General features: G+C 33.4%; 1 protein-coding gene across 1 annotated transcript in view; it reads right to left on the minus strand.

Moving 5' to 3' along the window:
* Positions 1-15715, minus strand: part of LOC128178969 (organic cation transporter protein-like) — a 32986-nt gene extending 17271 nt beyond the window's left edge. The window contains exons 1-3 of the mRNA XM_052846415.1: positions 15260-15715; positions 11500-11695; positions 4584-4684 (exon numbers count right to left, since the gene is read on the minus strand). Coding sequence (XP_052702375.1) covers positions 4584-4684; positions 11500-11695; positions 15260-15402 — 440 coding nt within the window. The 5' untranslated portion in view covers positions 15403-15715. The remainder of the gene's footprint in view (positions 1-4583; positions 4685-11499; positions 11696-15259) is intronic.
* Positions 15716-16103: the final 388 nt, after the last annotated feature.

Genomic DNA, 16103 nt, shown 5'->3' on the forward strand with positions numbered 1-16103 from the left:
GAAACGCACAGGCCCATCTTGCCTAATGTATCTATTGTCTGCAAGTAAATAATTGTATGTACAATAGTGATACTGTTTAAATGAACACAACATGAAATATAAAGCTTAAACAACACATATTAGAAAATTTAGACAGGTGACTGGCCACAAATTATCAGAGAAGCTCACTTGCACCTTCAATGTAGGTGAGCTAATTAATACATGTACATTTTATCTTCTTTAAAGCTGCTTCTATTTTTGGCTATTACAGTACCAAATAATTTTCTAAACAAACAATCTATCTAAACAACTTATAGATGTTCACCTATTTACACCAGCAGAATCGTCCTCTTTTCAAATATAAGAATATTTGAAGTAAATAAATAAAATTTCTGTACACTAAATATGCATTATGGGCTTGTTAAGAAAAGGGAACCATTTGATTTCGCCCCCCGACTGACTGGGTTTATATTTATCCACATATTATGCATTGCTTTAAAGTTTAAACACAACAAACTTTGGAAAGATTGGTGAAAGATGTACAATAATTTATTCTTGATTTGCAAAAATACGTTTGAAGTATTATTTCCTTTAATTAGAGCGAATGTAAAGTTCGTGATACAAGCATACCCGCCTCGACGTCGTGGGGCGAGTCTTAATAAGGGGCGAAATCATATAACACCCTTTTATATAAAGTTTGTTTTGTATCATTTTGCGATTGAAATATGGCTTAAGAGAAAACTATTTTGATGCTTACTATTTTACACCTATGTAAAAAAAAATCATTTAAAAGCGTATGTAAAATTGATATGAAATCAGACCAAGCAGATTTAACTGTTATGGATAATGAAGAATACCTCATCTGTTGCACCATCATGGTCCAAAATCTGTGATACTACATGGTGAAAAGCAGATAAATGCTTGTTGCGGAACTTCAATGCGATGGCACGTGTAACAACTGTTCCCAAATCAGATCCTTTGACGACATGCTGTAAAATCCCATGAAGAAGTGGTGCTCTCTTCTGAATTTCAACATTCAAAGTTCTTGCTGAAAATGTAGCAATATTTTCACTACTGCAGTTTCTTAGCATGGAAATATCTTTCCTGGAGCACAGGTTCATACACTCTTTGTTAACTTCGTTATATACACATTTATTCACTGAATCTTTCAGTGAAGATTTGTAGATAAGTCTGCCTATTCTGTCTTTTGATGAATGCTGTGACACACTTTTTACTATTCTCTGAAAATCTCCTCGTGGAATAACCCTGCTTTTGATTTTATTGGCAGACATGTACATCACCTATAAAAACATTAACAGTTGATCAGTTTATAATTATTTTGACAAAAAACCCTTCTTTAAAATATTTCATTAAACAGATCTGACCACTAGCTCTATTCATTCAGGCCCTGAGGTCTGTAAATATTTTAATCAATCATAATGTTTATTCAGGCAAGTAGCATCATTTATGAAAGTGGGGAGGGGTGGGGGGGCCTCGTCCGAAACCTTGACAAGCTATAAAAAAACTTATTAGCCAATTGTCAAAATCCATTATAGCTTTTTTGTTATTTTCCATACCATTTTTTGGAAACAGTCCTTAAAAGTTTGGGGTGGGGGTGGCAAGTGCCTCCAAATTCAAATTTATATATAATCTTTGTTGCCCAAAAAGTGGGGGGTTAGCCCCCTACCCCCGATGTTACGTGCCTGATATTTACATATCAATAATCACTTAAAATATTCCTTAAAATAACAACTAGCATATTCATTAGTTAAAAGGAAAAATAATCTTGAATAAGTTAACTATGAATACATGTATATTATATGGATATACCTTGACTTTACTTGGCGAGAACAATTTCACATTCACTCGCTTTGGTTGGGGGTCTGCAGATTTATTTTCTTCTGTTACAGTTCTTTTTGGCAGAATTGTTCGTTCAGTCGTTTTCTTGGATGTAAACAACAAAGGTTTCTTGCATTTCTGTGGTGTAGGGGAATGGTAAGTTATGCGCTTCCCGGAGTCTAGGAGTTTAGGGGTTCTCGGAGCCGACTCTGAAGTAACGAACTGTTGACGACGCGGGGACTTTATTGCAGCATTGGAAGATAAATATGTGTCCCTTAAACTCTTCAGTAGCGACGACTTTTCGACATTCAATGTCTGCACTTTGTGTTTCAAGTCAAATTCGATCTTTGACAATTTGTTCAATTTACAAAAACAAAACCCACAAACGTACTTTTATAAGCCATCATCATCTCGTGGAGTATAACCTAAAACTTCTGTAAGTTGAGATGAGACCCCGAATGTAGGAGTAAAAATTGTTCTGCGGTTTTTCACAGCAAAGCCTGCACACCGCCATTGTTGCACACAATTCTCAATCGTCAAGACTCTTTTTTCGAACATAACTATAAGAGTTCAGAAGATTTAGACTAGTTGTTTACACATTCTCTCTTCTCGCACGTGGTCGAACGTAAAACAATTTTTGATTGGATGCAGGGGTTAGCCACTGCGTCCAATCAAATGTAGATAAGTGAAGCTACGAAATGAGAACTAAATCCGCCAAGGGCTGTAGAGGAGAGAAGCGGATCGTAAACCCTTGGCTAGCGAAGATGAGTCAGTTTATGAATCTTAAGTTCACCAGATCACATATTCTCAAAGACATCTATTGCTGCTGATGTACAAATTTTAGTCCAGCTTTTTGAATTTCAAGTTTTGTGTTTTACAGATTTATGATTCAAAGCACAAAATAAACTGTTATAATTAGTGTTTGTGTTACAAGTAAAAATTTATTAATCACACATGTTGATTTAACAAATAATTGACACTTGACGGTTCTGTGCTTCTGTATTGATGAGATATATACTATGAGTGGGGCTGATTGGCTTCTTCTTAGATGTGTTGCATACTGAGGTAGAGACACAGTCACACCTTATTTTTCACAATTTTCTTGCCCCATTCTCACATTTACCATATAACCAGTAAATGGAACTTATGATATTATGTTTATGATAACTGTACAGATGCACCTATACCTGACTAAAGCCTTAAAAGCAATTAAAATAACAATGGTGTATGAATGAACCATGTTTTGAGTATTCATAAGAGGATAATTAATGCATTACTGACCAGTCAAAACTTGTTAAAATCAAAGAACATTATAAAAATTATGCCTGTTTGGGAGGGTAACAGTTGAAATTGACACCCCAAGAAAACCATTGTCAACAAGGTTGACAATGGTTTTCTTGGGGTGTCAATTTCAACTGTTATCCTCCCAAACAGGCACTATTTATTTTGTTATACTGAATGTCTTAATTTTAAAGAAAACATCACTGCTTTTAGATAGGAATAACGTAAATTCTATGGCGAACCGTACGCGCATGATTTTCGCGCATGTAACAATTCGTAATGTTACCCGTTGCTAGGTGCGTTGCTAACGCTGAGGGTAATAGAACAGATTATGAACTACGTCTAAACCAATCAGATTTCAGTATTTAACATGAAAGTATAACAATGAAAAATGTCATATAGCTGACAAGGTCTACATCCCTACAGATTTGATTAAGACTTATGTCTAAGTATGGAGTACTATTATATGTAGTTGTCCTTTATTTCCAAGTATTTCCCAGGAAATACCAGTAATTCCCGGGAATTGCCAGTATTTCCCACCGTCCAGGGAAATATGAGTATTTCCCGCTTTTTGCCAACCCTGAATATAAGTGTAAATACAGGAAAATGTATAGAGTAAAGTAATGGGCGGTAAAATGCAAGTATGAGTAAAGTAATCTGTGTATTTATCATTTCATTTATTTTTCAGATCCCTTTTTGTACCTTTATTTGAAGTCTATGGAACAGCTGGAAATCTATTTGTAAATGAACATCTGAATAAAAGCTATGTAAACATACTTAAAGTTATTATTTTGGAGTCGCAAAGCTACCCTGAGACACACAACACCTGCAAAGAATTCTGATCACATTTGTGTAGACATGGACTATTTGTTGCGGATGGAATGTTAAGTCGCATCACACATACCTCAGCAAGCTGCGCATACATTTTGAAAATCAAATATCGTTTTCAAATAATAAAGCTATATAAAATGATGTCATATATTATTCATGGTAAAGTAACAAGTACAGTTCAGCAGATTTTTCTAGTTTTCTTCCGTCAAGAATTATTGATCTGAACCCCTCCCCTTTTGCAAACTTTGCATTTTATCATTTGAAGCATTGCCAAGTTACAATGTATGTAAAAGTTTTCTCTTTATCTTTTATTTTTAAGACAAACGAGACGTCTCTTAATTTTTCATGACAGTTGAGCCTGTTTATGCAAAAAAGTCAGGGTACATGTTATTTTTGGAGTAAGAATATAAAAATAATACATTTTTCTCATATGTATATAATTCATTGCTTATAAATAAAGTCACATTGTATAGTTATCATTCAAGTTATTTATCTAAGTAGAAGGTATCAGGTAAATGAAAAACACTTAACATTTCAGAGATTAAAAATTATCGAAAAATAATTTCGTCAGACTTGACATGTAATAATGTTTTCATAATTTCCAACAATGAATATATATGTACGGTTAACAAGTTAACCACAATGATACTTACATATCAGCCAACAGACCAAGAATAGTAGCAAAAAGGTGACCAAAGAAGTAGGTAGATATTCCAAGAGAATTAAGGTAAGCGTTGTCGCAAACCAAGTTAAACTGAAAAAAAAACCCTGAAGGTGATAAATTCAGATACAATGTAATAATAAATGACTAAAAATCCGGAAAAGGACCCTTTTTATGGTCTTATTCTGGTCTAATTACCAGTTTTAAGTCAGTTATTGGAAATATCAATACACAAGCATTTTACATATTATGATTGTACTTTTTACTTATGAAGGCTCGATGGTCAAAAAATTTACCACGTGATCTACTGTAAATTTTAAGATACCATTTTTTTGACGGGGTCACGTGACCCCGTCTATTGGTTTACTGTCAGCCGAATTCTCAAATCGGAAGGCACGCGTAGAACACATGAATTGAGTCTACGCGTAAGAAAATAGTGCAGAAAGTTTTCATGCATTTCAGTAAATTTGTATCATAAAAACACGCATTAAATCTTTTTAAGTCCTCTGTGTATAAACAAAGTTCTATTTAGAAAATAAACAATAGTTTTATTGATCAAAATATTCTTGCTCGGGTGCAAATGTGGAATGAGTTACGTAACTGAATGCACAGCGCCGTTGACGATTCAGTTGGTGTACGAGCTCATTTATCAATAGAAGAGGTTGATGGTGGAATCGAAATTAAAGTTCCCAAACGCAATGTGCCATTTTTGAAAAATTGTGAATTTTATTTTGACAATCTTTCACCTGAATACTACCAAACTTCGATTCATGCGCAAGCCGAAGTTCGTCTCTAAAGGAATTTTGTACAAAGAAAATAAAAACAAGTCTGAATTTGCCTTCTCGTTCGTTGGCTCTTTAGTTGATTAAACTAAATTTAAATTTTAAACAATGCATTGTAAGCATAATCTATAATAGATTATACATTTTGGAAGACTTATACATCATATAATATATACAATATTATCGATGTAAGAACCAAGATAAATGTTAATTTTCACGTTTTCCGGCTTAGTTGGAATCAGGCTTGGGGTGAATTACATTGTAAAATAATGCATAACATTACCATTACTTCATGAATTAGGGCATTAAATTACCATTACCATACTTAATTTTCTTGAAGTAATGCATTACATTACCATTACATGAGTAAAGTGATGTATTACCATTACTTTGTGAAAAGTGAATAAGTTTTAAAAAAGTAATTTAAAAACTAAATAAAGAGTTTTTGTAAATATTTCATAAATAAAACATGCTTAAAATATTTACACGTTCATGTTAACTATCAGGTTTAAATTTAATGACTTATACAAGATTGCTGTTGCACTTGTTGTTCTCAAAGTAAGGTTGGTCCTGTAACATTTACACGCTAATGGCGGGGTTGACAATCTCTGTTATTTATGTCTCCGATTTTCGGGAGTATGATTTTTGATGAAAGGAACGGTTGTATCGTAATTCGTGTAGGTGATGCACGAGTTTACACAAAAAAGTAGTAAGTGGCGAACGGATTTATTTTTACCTATTAATTATGCATGTATCGCAAATGAAGAAAATCGTGTCAGATAAGTCGGTCTTAAAAATCAAAATGGTGACCGTGACAAATCTTTTTATTGTCAAAGTTCTTGGAATCTTATTGTAAATAAATATATTTCCAACGTCAGGTGCCTGTGTTTGTTATCGGTACTGGCACTGTACCAGTTATCGGCTAAAATTTAATGTTTTCTTTTCGTATTTTCTTATTTCTTGATATTTTTGGTAAAAAATTGCCATACTTTAAATAATGAACTCCTTATTTATCAATCTGTTAATTTATATCATTTTTTAGAACCGCAAACATCTTGTTTTGTGATTTTTATCAGGAGTTTTTACGATCTACTGTACCAGTTATCGGCTTCGTGATAATAACATAGGAAAATCCCTGTAAATGTTGATTTTATACTCTGCTATAAATGAAATTTGAATTATGTCCCTTGTGGGGTCAGACTAAAGTAGTCGGGGTTGTGATACATTATAAACAAAACTCATAAAATTATTCGTTTACTATTATACGGTAATTCACCAAATCGTACACTATTCAATACATAATTGTGCAACCAGACGTTCAACTGCGCTACGAATCTCTCAGAAAGTAAAGAATTCCTTTTGTTTATACATGTTGTATGTATTGATATTATATGTCAAATCAAAGAAGGGATATAATAACGTATCACAAAGAGGTAATATTGTATTTTTAACTTATTACGTCATTTTCCCCACTGCTGAAAGTGCAAAGATGTAAAATCAGCGGTAAACAATGACTGTTTAATCTCATGTATAAAACATATTCAAGAAAGTTTTCAAGCAAACCTACTTTTCTTTATTCGAAAAAGACGACTGAATTGAAAAATCTTGGATTGTCCCGTGCTATAAACCCGAACTCTCAGTTTAGCCGATAACTGGTCTTAGCCGATAACTGGTACAGTACCAGTATACAAATGTTCACTTTGTTTGTTAATTCAGCAGTTTTAGAGTTTTCGGGGTTTTCATAAAACTTTTATTACGGATACCGTCCGACTTGTGGATTTTCCCTTGGATCACAAAATTGAATAAATCTAGTGATTAAAATTATCTTCTTTGATATAGTTGTTTAATTTTCCCGGTTAGTAGTAATTTTTAAAATTTTTCCTTGGGGTCTTATTTTACATGATATACCGTTGTGTCAATTTTCTACAATTATGAAGGCCGGGATTGAGTAAAATTTAGACAAAGTATCAGACAATTGCAAAAAAGCCGAATTAACATAGATTGTAACAACTAATTCAAACTCATAAATTTTGGAGGCATATTCGAGGAAATCCAGGACAATTACAAATTCAAGACCCCGTCTTTCAGTACTCTCAGTACTTTGATATTACCTAAGTCTATGAAGTATAAAAAACCAAAGAAATTTGACTGTCTCATTTTGTTATTTTCCTACATTCTAACATAGAGCTTTTCTTCTAAATAATATCAATACAGTCTACAAATAGCCGCTACTATCGGGTCCTCTGAATGTTTATGTTAAATTTACATTGCAGTTCTTGATTTAAGAAATAATTGGAATACTAAATTATTGAAGCGTTTGCTTGATTAGTGTTTAACAAATATACCTAAAGTTAGGAGAGCTCAAATATTTATTGAATAAAAATAATCCTCTAAGTCACTTAGTGGTTGAGAAAAGGTAGAAATCATCAATATTTTTTTTTCTTATTTATACATAGAGTATTAATGGAAAAAACACCTTTTGAAGAAAAGTTTATCATTCCCAACATCAATTTTTAGTCCCCTTGAGAAGGCGGTGTAAAGTCTTTGATTAAAAAGGTGTTTTAGCTCAATATTTATATTTTGAACTCTAAAACTACTCTGCCAATTTCAACCAAATTTAGCACAAAGCATTCTTATGGGATGGTGAATACAAATTGCAGAAATAAAAGCCAATTTGTATTCAAAGCGATGAAAACTTCGAAACTGTACAAAGTTGAGGGGGTGCATTTTAAGAAAATCCTTTTCAAGAACAACTGAGTCACCCTCAGCGTAATTTAGCATAAATCATCTGTATGAAAAGGAAAATGTAAATTACAGAAATTAAAGCCGACATGAATTCATAAAAGCATTTGGTCGCCATATTAGTTTTGATCGCACCTCTACTGCCACTGGGGTATATTTACCGGTTGAGAAAGTTACGGTCGGTTGCTTTCCGATCGAGGCATTTATGTTGCACGGACATCTAAAAACATGAACTACAAAGAAGATGGGTGAAAAAGGCGTGTAAATTGCCCACATGGGGAATGATTAGATACTGCAAAATTAAAATTTCATTAAATCTGATAATTTTTTTAAAAAAATAATAGAAAACAATGTATATTTAACGTAACATCGGTTTGTAACCCTTAAATATTCTTATTACTTGCAAAAGGTTGATTTAAACTGGCGTATGCGTGTCAAAACCTCCAAATAGTGTCATTTTTAAAAACTTCAATGCCTTTTCTTTTATAGAGTGGGTCTGAGCTCCATATTTTTGTCATAGTCTAAATGCGGTTTAATGGAATTTAAACCGATTTTAATCAACACAAATGTGAAGTGATGACCCACTATACTTTAAAAATGTCATTTTGTAGCCCAACAATTGAACGTTTTAGAAAAATAATACAAGTCCGTAACTTCGTGGCCAACGTCTCAAAAAGCATTTAAACAACGCACTTTGTTGTGAATGAAATGGCTCAGTGGTTAGAGCACCAGACATTAGGTAACTTTATAGAACTTGGGTTTTTAGGTTGTGGGTTCGATACAACCAAAACTATAGGATTTATTTTTTTCTTATCTTTTTTGTTGTTGAAATATTTCAAACTAAATATTGTTAGAAATTGCCCTTTGGTAAACTTGTATTATAACATATCAAATATATTAAATTGAAAAAATGTTAAATATGAAATTGTATTTTACGACTAAACCAAATGGGCAGTTGCACCATCTTATTCCCCCATCTTCTTGTAGTAAAATGTTTGCAATAAAGGAAACAGCATCAATAAAATACAGGTGTCAATCAATGCTAGAAGTAAAAAATAACCATACAACTATTGACAAAATAAGTTTGTATTCGTATAAGATATTTAGGTAAAGCCAAAAGAATTTAATAGTTAGATCGGTAGTTGAAAATACAGAAGTTATAATTTTAAAAGAAGCGAGTGCATACGGTTTAATTCATTTCCTTAACCTTGTCTAAACATAATTTTAAATGGAAGAGTTCCAACGCACACTCATACCTTATACAACAAAATGTGACAATGTAAACCACGTCTTTAAATCTTTAGCACTTGTTAATTATGAGTATTTGTTTAAACTGTACTTATTAAGCTAAGTAGATTTTTTCCTTTTATGTTTCTAAAGATCATTTGTCATTAAAAAAATGTATGTGTTTGCTATGACGGTCAACTCTTTACGAAGAATCCTTTTGTGGCGTCAGCAAACCTGCGAGCTACGTGAAGTGTGTAAAACGTTATCTCCCGTTATCCTTAGGAGAGTCAAGAAAATGTAATGGGCACACCTGTGAAAACGACTTAGTCTACAATCTTATAAATGTGACCTATAAAATATAGTCTTTAAATATAATGTGTTTTACATCGAAAAGCAAACTTTGCAGGATTGTTTTATTTAAAAGTAGACTTGACTGCCTTAGACAAAAACTGGGCTGCATTATCATCAGTGATGAAATATCTGGAAGGAACATATCAACTTTGTTGACATCCAGAGGTCGCATGACAATTCTAAGCAGAGCAAAACGGACCTCCAAAAAGATAGAGGTAGGATCAGGTGCCTAGGAGGAGTAAGCATCCTCTGCTGACCTGTCACACCCGCCGTGTGCTCTTTGTCGTCATCGGGGAAAAAAACGAAAAAGTCCGTAGACAACCAGGTGATTAATTATGGTCTAAAAATTAGAATGAAAAACGTCAGTGAGCCTGCGACCCATTGGGAGATTGTATTTGCATCGTTGTATCGACCATAGAACATAGGAAAATATGACTTCAAATGAGACTGTTGATAGTCCTGTTTTATCAACTTGTTAGTCAGTAGCCTGCCTCGCCTTAAAAACTTCCTACGAAGAGCATGTCCTTGCGTATCGAATTGACTGAGAGACAAAAAACCATATGGCAGGTGATAAAGGTATATTGCTACATGAGCTTTTACATTGCTTCATTTCCATATCAATTTTTCCATGGCCTAATAGAAATGAGTTTTTACCCCAGCTGTTCTGTCCGCAAGTTGAGGAAACCATATCTGACCAAAATTCGTTTTAGGACATTTAGAACTTTTTGATCAAAGTATCCAAACCCACATAGCGTTCATTACCTTGGACACAAGTGGGAATATATTTCAACACACGTTCTACACGTGTTCTTGCTATTGCATTTACTAATGCTTTAGCTTTTTACTTAGAGCATCACTGCATTCATAAATCTGACTGGATTGTAACCTTTTGTTGACAGCAGACCCTGGTAAAATAAGTTTCACCAAAAGTAGAGAAACCGGGGCTTTAAAACAAGCAAAGTGTGTCATACATTACACCAAACTTAAGTGCAGTCATCCTTTAGCTGTTAAATTGTTGGGCTACGTGAGCTGAAGCTCACCGTAGGAAAACAAACATGCAAAGATATGAAACATTGGCCTCTATAGTAAGTTTATTGGTTGTTTCAGTTGTTCAAATTAAAAAGAATAAGTTTAGTTAGACACCAATTTCGAAAAGACTGGGTCTACTTCAAATCCAGGCACACGTATTTTAAATAAAATCCTCGATCATTTATTTGTCGTAGTTATAAAATCGCACATGCGCAACCTATACAATGTAGGAGATCGTTCAATGACAACGTGAACTTTAGAAAACTGTTGATGAAGAAACTTAAGAACGATGTTACGTTGTTAAGTAATTGTGTGAATTTACTACCAGTTATCTACTGTGTTGGATTTTGTGCGACCGGGGTCTACATGTGAGGAACACACGTGTTCGATGAACACGCGAAGTAAAGCACCACGATCTGTGATAGACATAAGGATACCTTGAAAATTATTTAAAGGATAAAACCATATTGTGTTTCATTGATTGTAGTTTTCTTTGTTGTTGTTTTTTTTAATGCAACATAATACTACAATGTGTAATTCATAATGCCCAGATCGGAGAACGACCGATCATAACTTTCTCGGCCGGTATATGTACCCCAGTGGAAGTTGAGGGAGCGATTGCAACTTACATGTATATGGTGACCAATTGAATTTGTGTTAGAATTAAGACACAATATTGCATAAAATTTTGTCCATTTAAACCTGTTGCTGTTGACGAAGTCCTATTACTTTTAATAGTCAATTTGTAGAAATTCTAGCCTACGAAAACAGATTTACCTGAGAACTGACAGTGTTGGCAAATATAGATTCATCATACACCCATTCAGAACATGGTTCAAGAGTCCCGTTGACTATGATTTTGCATTTGTCATAACTTCCATCCGGTAGTATAGGAACTGTTGCATTTATCAGGTCTTCGTGATACTGGCCCTGAACTGTATAGGAGTCATTTTCCAAGTTAGGAAGTTTACATCTGCGTAAATAAAATATACAATTCCATTAAATAAACGATCGCCCTAAGAACCACACGACTTCGATTGCCAAGGTTTTCTGATTTGCATCCCGGAGAGATGCAGATCAGAAACCCTTGGCTAGCGAAGAGGAGAACCACATCACTTTCGTGGACCTAGGATTATTAATTACTTTGAGATTATTTTATAAATATTACGAGTCAAACAAACGCATCACAGAAAGACAAAAATGCATTTCAAATTTTGGGACTTCAATTATTACAAGGAGGCCACAGGCCTTAATAATCACCCAAGCCTTTAAACTGAAATGTCAGAGAGTGTCATGTTTGCATTTTAAAAAGCTTCATTTTTAAGTCTAAACTGTAAACCCTGCCTGTTATTAAATGTTTGAAAAACTTTAATTTATGAAAATATTTGGGCGGGGGTAGAAGAGTCGGGGGAATAAGTTATTTCAAGATGCCAAAAATTGAAAACCAAAAGAGACCCACTAGCTTTAAATTGGTCAATCTTTTGTAATATTCAGTTTAATGTATAATGCACACAAATGCATACAGCTTGTTTCTACAAATATACATTGCAGATAATATTAAGGAAGATTTCATAAAATAGTAAACATTTTACATGTATTCAGTATTGCCAAGTGACAATTTCCCATGTATTTAAGGTATTCTAATACTCTGCATTAAATGGGCCTAATCATGGGAAGTTTAGTTTTAAATTCTAGATATGCATTCGAACAATGCATAAACACAAGAAAAATTACAAGTGTATGTGCTGGTTATTTTAATTGTTATCACCTCTCAGAAATGTTTACCCCTTGCCAAAAAAAAAATGAAATTAATTAAATTTGCAAAACGTCTGTTTTTCTAAAACAGATTACCAATTATTGATAAATAAAAAGTGGATGTATAAAATAGAGTACAAACATTTGTTTAAATTACATCACATCAATAGTTTTGTGCAAATGATACGCTTATTCAGCCTGACATATCAGAATAAGATGCGAAAAAATTCTAGGTCAATTCTTTTGTTATTTGCAACAGATACTTTTAAAATTTACTGCCCAGGCATTGATGATGGGGGATGATAAATATGGCCATATTTAGTTCTTTAACTTCGGTCATACACGCCCAGTGCATACTTAGCCTTTTTATAATTAATCATTATTGATAAGAACAAAGTAGAGCATAATCAACACTGGATAAACGCTATGTAAAGTCAAACCAAGATTGTAAAATCCGAATTGTGACATAGTGCGATACTCAGACTTCTTCAAAATTGCTAATGAACGACGCACAGCTGTTACCCTTAGTTAAAGTACATGACATGTTCCGCATATGGCCATATTTATCATCTTCCATCACGCGTGCCTTGGGCTGTATATTTTAAAAGTATCTATTGCAAATAACAAAAGAATTGGCCTATAAGGGAGATGGATTTCCCGGCGGAAAAATCACTTTTGAGAATCAAAGTTTTTTTTGTTATTACGGGCCGCCAGAAGGCGGTTCTCTCTATGATATACATTTAAATATTGTAACTGCGTTTTAGCGGGATAGCTTTTTATATGTATATAGAATTCATATTATGCTTATTTTTATGAATTAACGGTAAATTTGCATGAAGAAAGATGTTTTATGTCTTTTAAATTTTTTTTACATATTTTTTGCTTTACTCGTAAATGTAAAGTAGATCAGAGTGTCGTGTAAGGCGCGTTTTTATCGAGACTATCATCTATTCGGAAAATTTCGGAATTTTTCATTCTTTTCAACACAATGTATCGGGATCGTTATACGGGACATACTAAAGACGTGTAATACTAAAGACCTGAATGACATGAGATTTTATAACTGATATATTTGAATTTCTATGTGCTGCGTCAAATAAAATAACTTTGTGTGTATTTATTATATATTTCCATGTGAAATGTAGTAAAAAAATATAATGGCATGAGATCTATATCAATTATTTACGCATACATATGAAAGAACTGAAAATCTGAATTGACCTGAATGTTTCAGCTAACCTGATTTCTTTTTAATTCTTTTGAAAACCTTCATAAGATGAAGTGTATATAAGATTCAAAATTCCATTGATGAAAAAAAATTATCCGGCCTATCTTTTACCTTTATAATTATGCAGATTCTACCGGATAAGCATGATCTTACATGTACCTTTAAAATAATCCATTATTATTTTATTATGCGGTCCCTTGAAATTTCAAAACGTGTTGCTGAAAATATTCCAAAATTTATAAATTTTTAATTTCTTTTTTGTGGTCCGCTTTTATGTAAAATTAATGATGATTCATACAAAAATTATATTTTTTGCGGCCCATATGTCGCTTGCGTTCTTGTTTTTAATCGTACATATTTCTCAGTTTTTCCTGTCACTTAAAAAGCTTAGACATTTTGATAGGTTTTGTTCATAGAAATGAATTAAATTAAAATATAATTTTCCTATGGGCGGCTGTGGTCAATTTTTAAAAAAAAAAAGAAAAAATTCGGAAACTCATTTCTATTATAGTGGTCTATACTTGCATCTGAAAGTGAGTGTCCTGGACAGCTGAGTAGTTTATAGCGCTGGCTACATGTATGTCACACTTGAGGTTTTTTTGTGCTCTGGTTCGATTTCATCTGTGGGCATACTTTTTCTTTTTAATATTAAAGGCATTAATAAACGCTGACTTATTTTTTAATGCAGAATTGTGCATCTTGTATATTAAATTTTGATTTGTTTCCATAAATGCACATTTACTCTTATAAATAAAGAGATCAAATGGAAAGTATATACTTCACAAAATGTATAAACAACCGAAATTATACCATAGTATAAGCCGTGCAAAAACTGTTTCGTTTGCCTGTCCAGAATACTATAGGAAATGGTAGAATTGAGGGAAAAGTACTGCAAAGCCGATGCATTTCGTTTTTTGCAAAGAATGTGTACATTGGTGACACTTTTAGCTAAAACTGCAGGGAAGTTTAAAGATAAGGGAAAATTTGAATGGGTCAGTTAGAAATCTCCGTCCACTTGTCATTCCGGCATCAGGTACGTCCCTAATTACAAAAGATGCAGCTCTTAAATAGGAAAAGAGTTAAGTTGAATGTACAGAAAACGATGATAGTGTAATTCTACATCTACAAACATCACTCTTCCTGTTATTTCTGTCAAATATACTATGGCAAAGAGTCAAAGGGTAAGCGACCTTTGAAATCGCGTTAGGCGAAATTTTTCGATAGTTGCTAACATGTTTTTCGTTGTAAATAAACGCACATAGAAAACATGTTTCGTATTATAGAATGTAAACAGAGAACAAAATTTAGTTCACATAGTATACTGCTTGGACAACGACTGTGAAACTTTTTTTTCAATCACTGTACATTGATTGAGGTAGGTTCTCACTGAATTATTATTAATTTGAGTGATCAAGAATTGCTTAGAAAAATAGTCATATGTTTGTTGGTGGTTTTTTTTCAAATTTAAAGCTATTGACTTTGATATCTTTTTACATTAATTTTTTTTCTATTCTGGGTCAAGAACATTGATATTAATAATAGAGATGTTCATACCTGTGAAGATGATCTCCGAGCAAAAATACCGACACAGGCGTTCCAAAAGAATTGAAAATTACTGGAAAAAAAACAACAAAAAGGAGGCGCTTTTGATAAGGACCAAAAGTTCCCAACTTTCGTACGAGGCTGTCATAGTCCATGGTGAATCTGCTTGCTGCTAACCTATTCGTTTACTATTCTCCGTTGTCTCGCGTATGTTAACAAACACTTAATCCAAATCTCTGATGCGTTTTTCGGCAATAGTCAATCCATAACCATAGCAGTTATCATTGTTCGTGATTTTCTCGCCCTTTATCCGACAGAAAAATTAAACAGATATTAAAAGGTAAATCTTACTAAATGGTACATTTGATAGGGAATATCGAATCACTCGACCGAGATATATGTTTGTATCCATTCACTGTGACCAAAACATTACAGGTACATGTCGAAACATACCGCAATGAACTGGCATTTTAATACTTATGGGTACATGTAGACAATGTAAAAACTATAACATTAAAAAAAGAAACAAGATGTAATTATAATCGGGGCGATTATAAAATCTCCAAAACGAACAAGTCCATCAGTTGGGCCGCAGTATGATGACCTGCATGGGTCAAACTTTACTGGCAAATATATTTGATACTTGATTATATCTATTTCTGGAAATTCATAATGATCCCCGGAGGTCATTTACCATCACATGTCAGGTGAACCTACATGATCCAAGGAACAGGAATATATATGGTTTATTGATAGGGATCTCAACCGTTTCAGGGCTTAATTGAATCTTTTTGATACAGTGTCCTGTACCCTTTCAATTATGAATTTATCGTCAAACTATTGCTTTTTGGAGGAA

This window comes from Crassostrea angulata, chromosome 3 (genome assembly GCF_025612915.1).
Source record: "Crassostrea angulata isolate pt1a10 chromosome 3, ASM2561291v2, whole genome shotgun sequence".
Taxonomy (NCBI): Eukaryota; Metazoa; Mollusca; class Bivalvia; order Ostreida; family Ostreidae; genus Magallana; species Magallana angulata.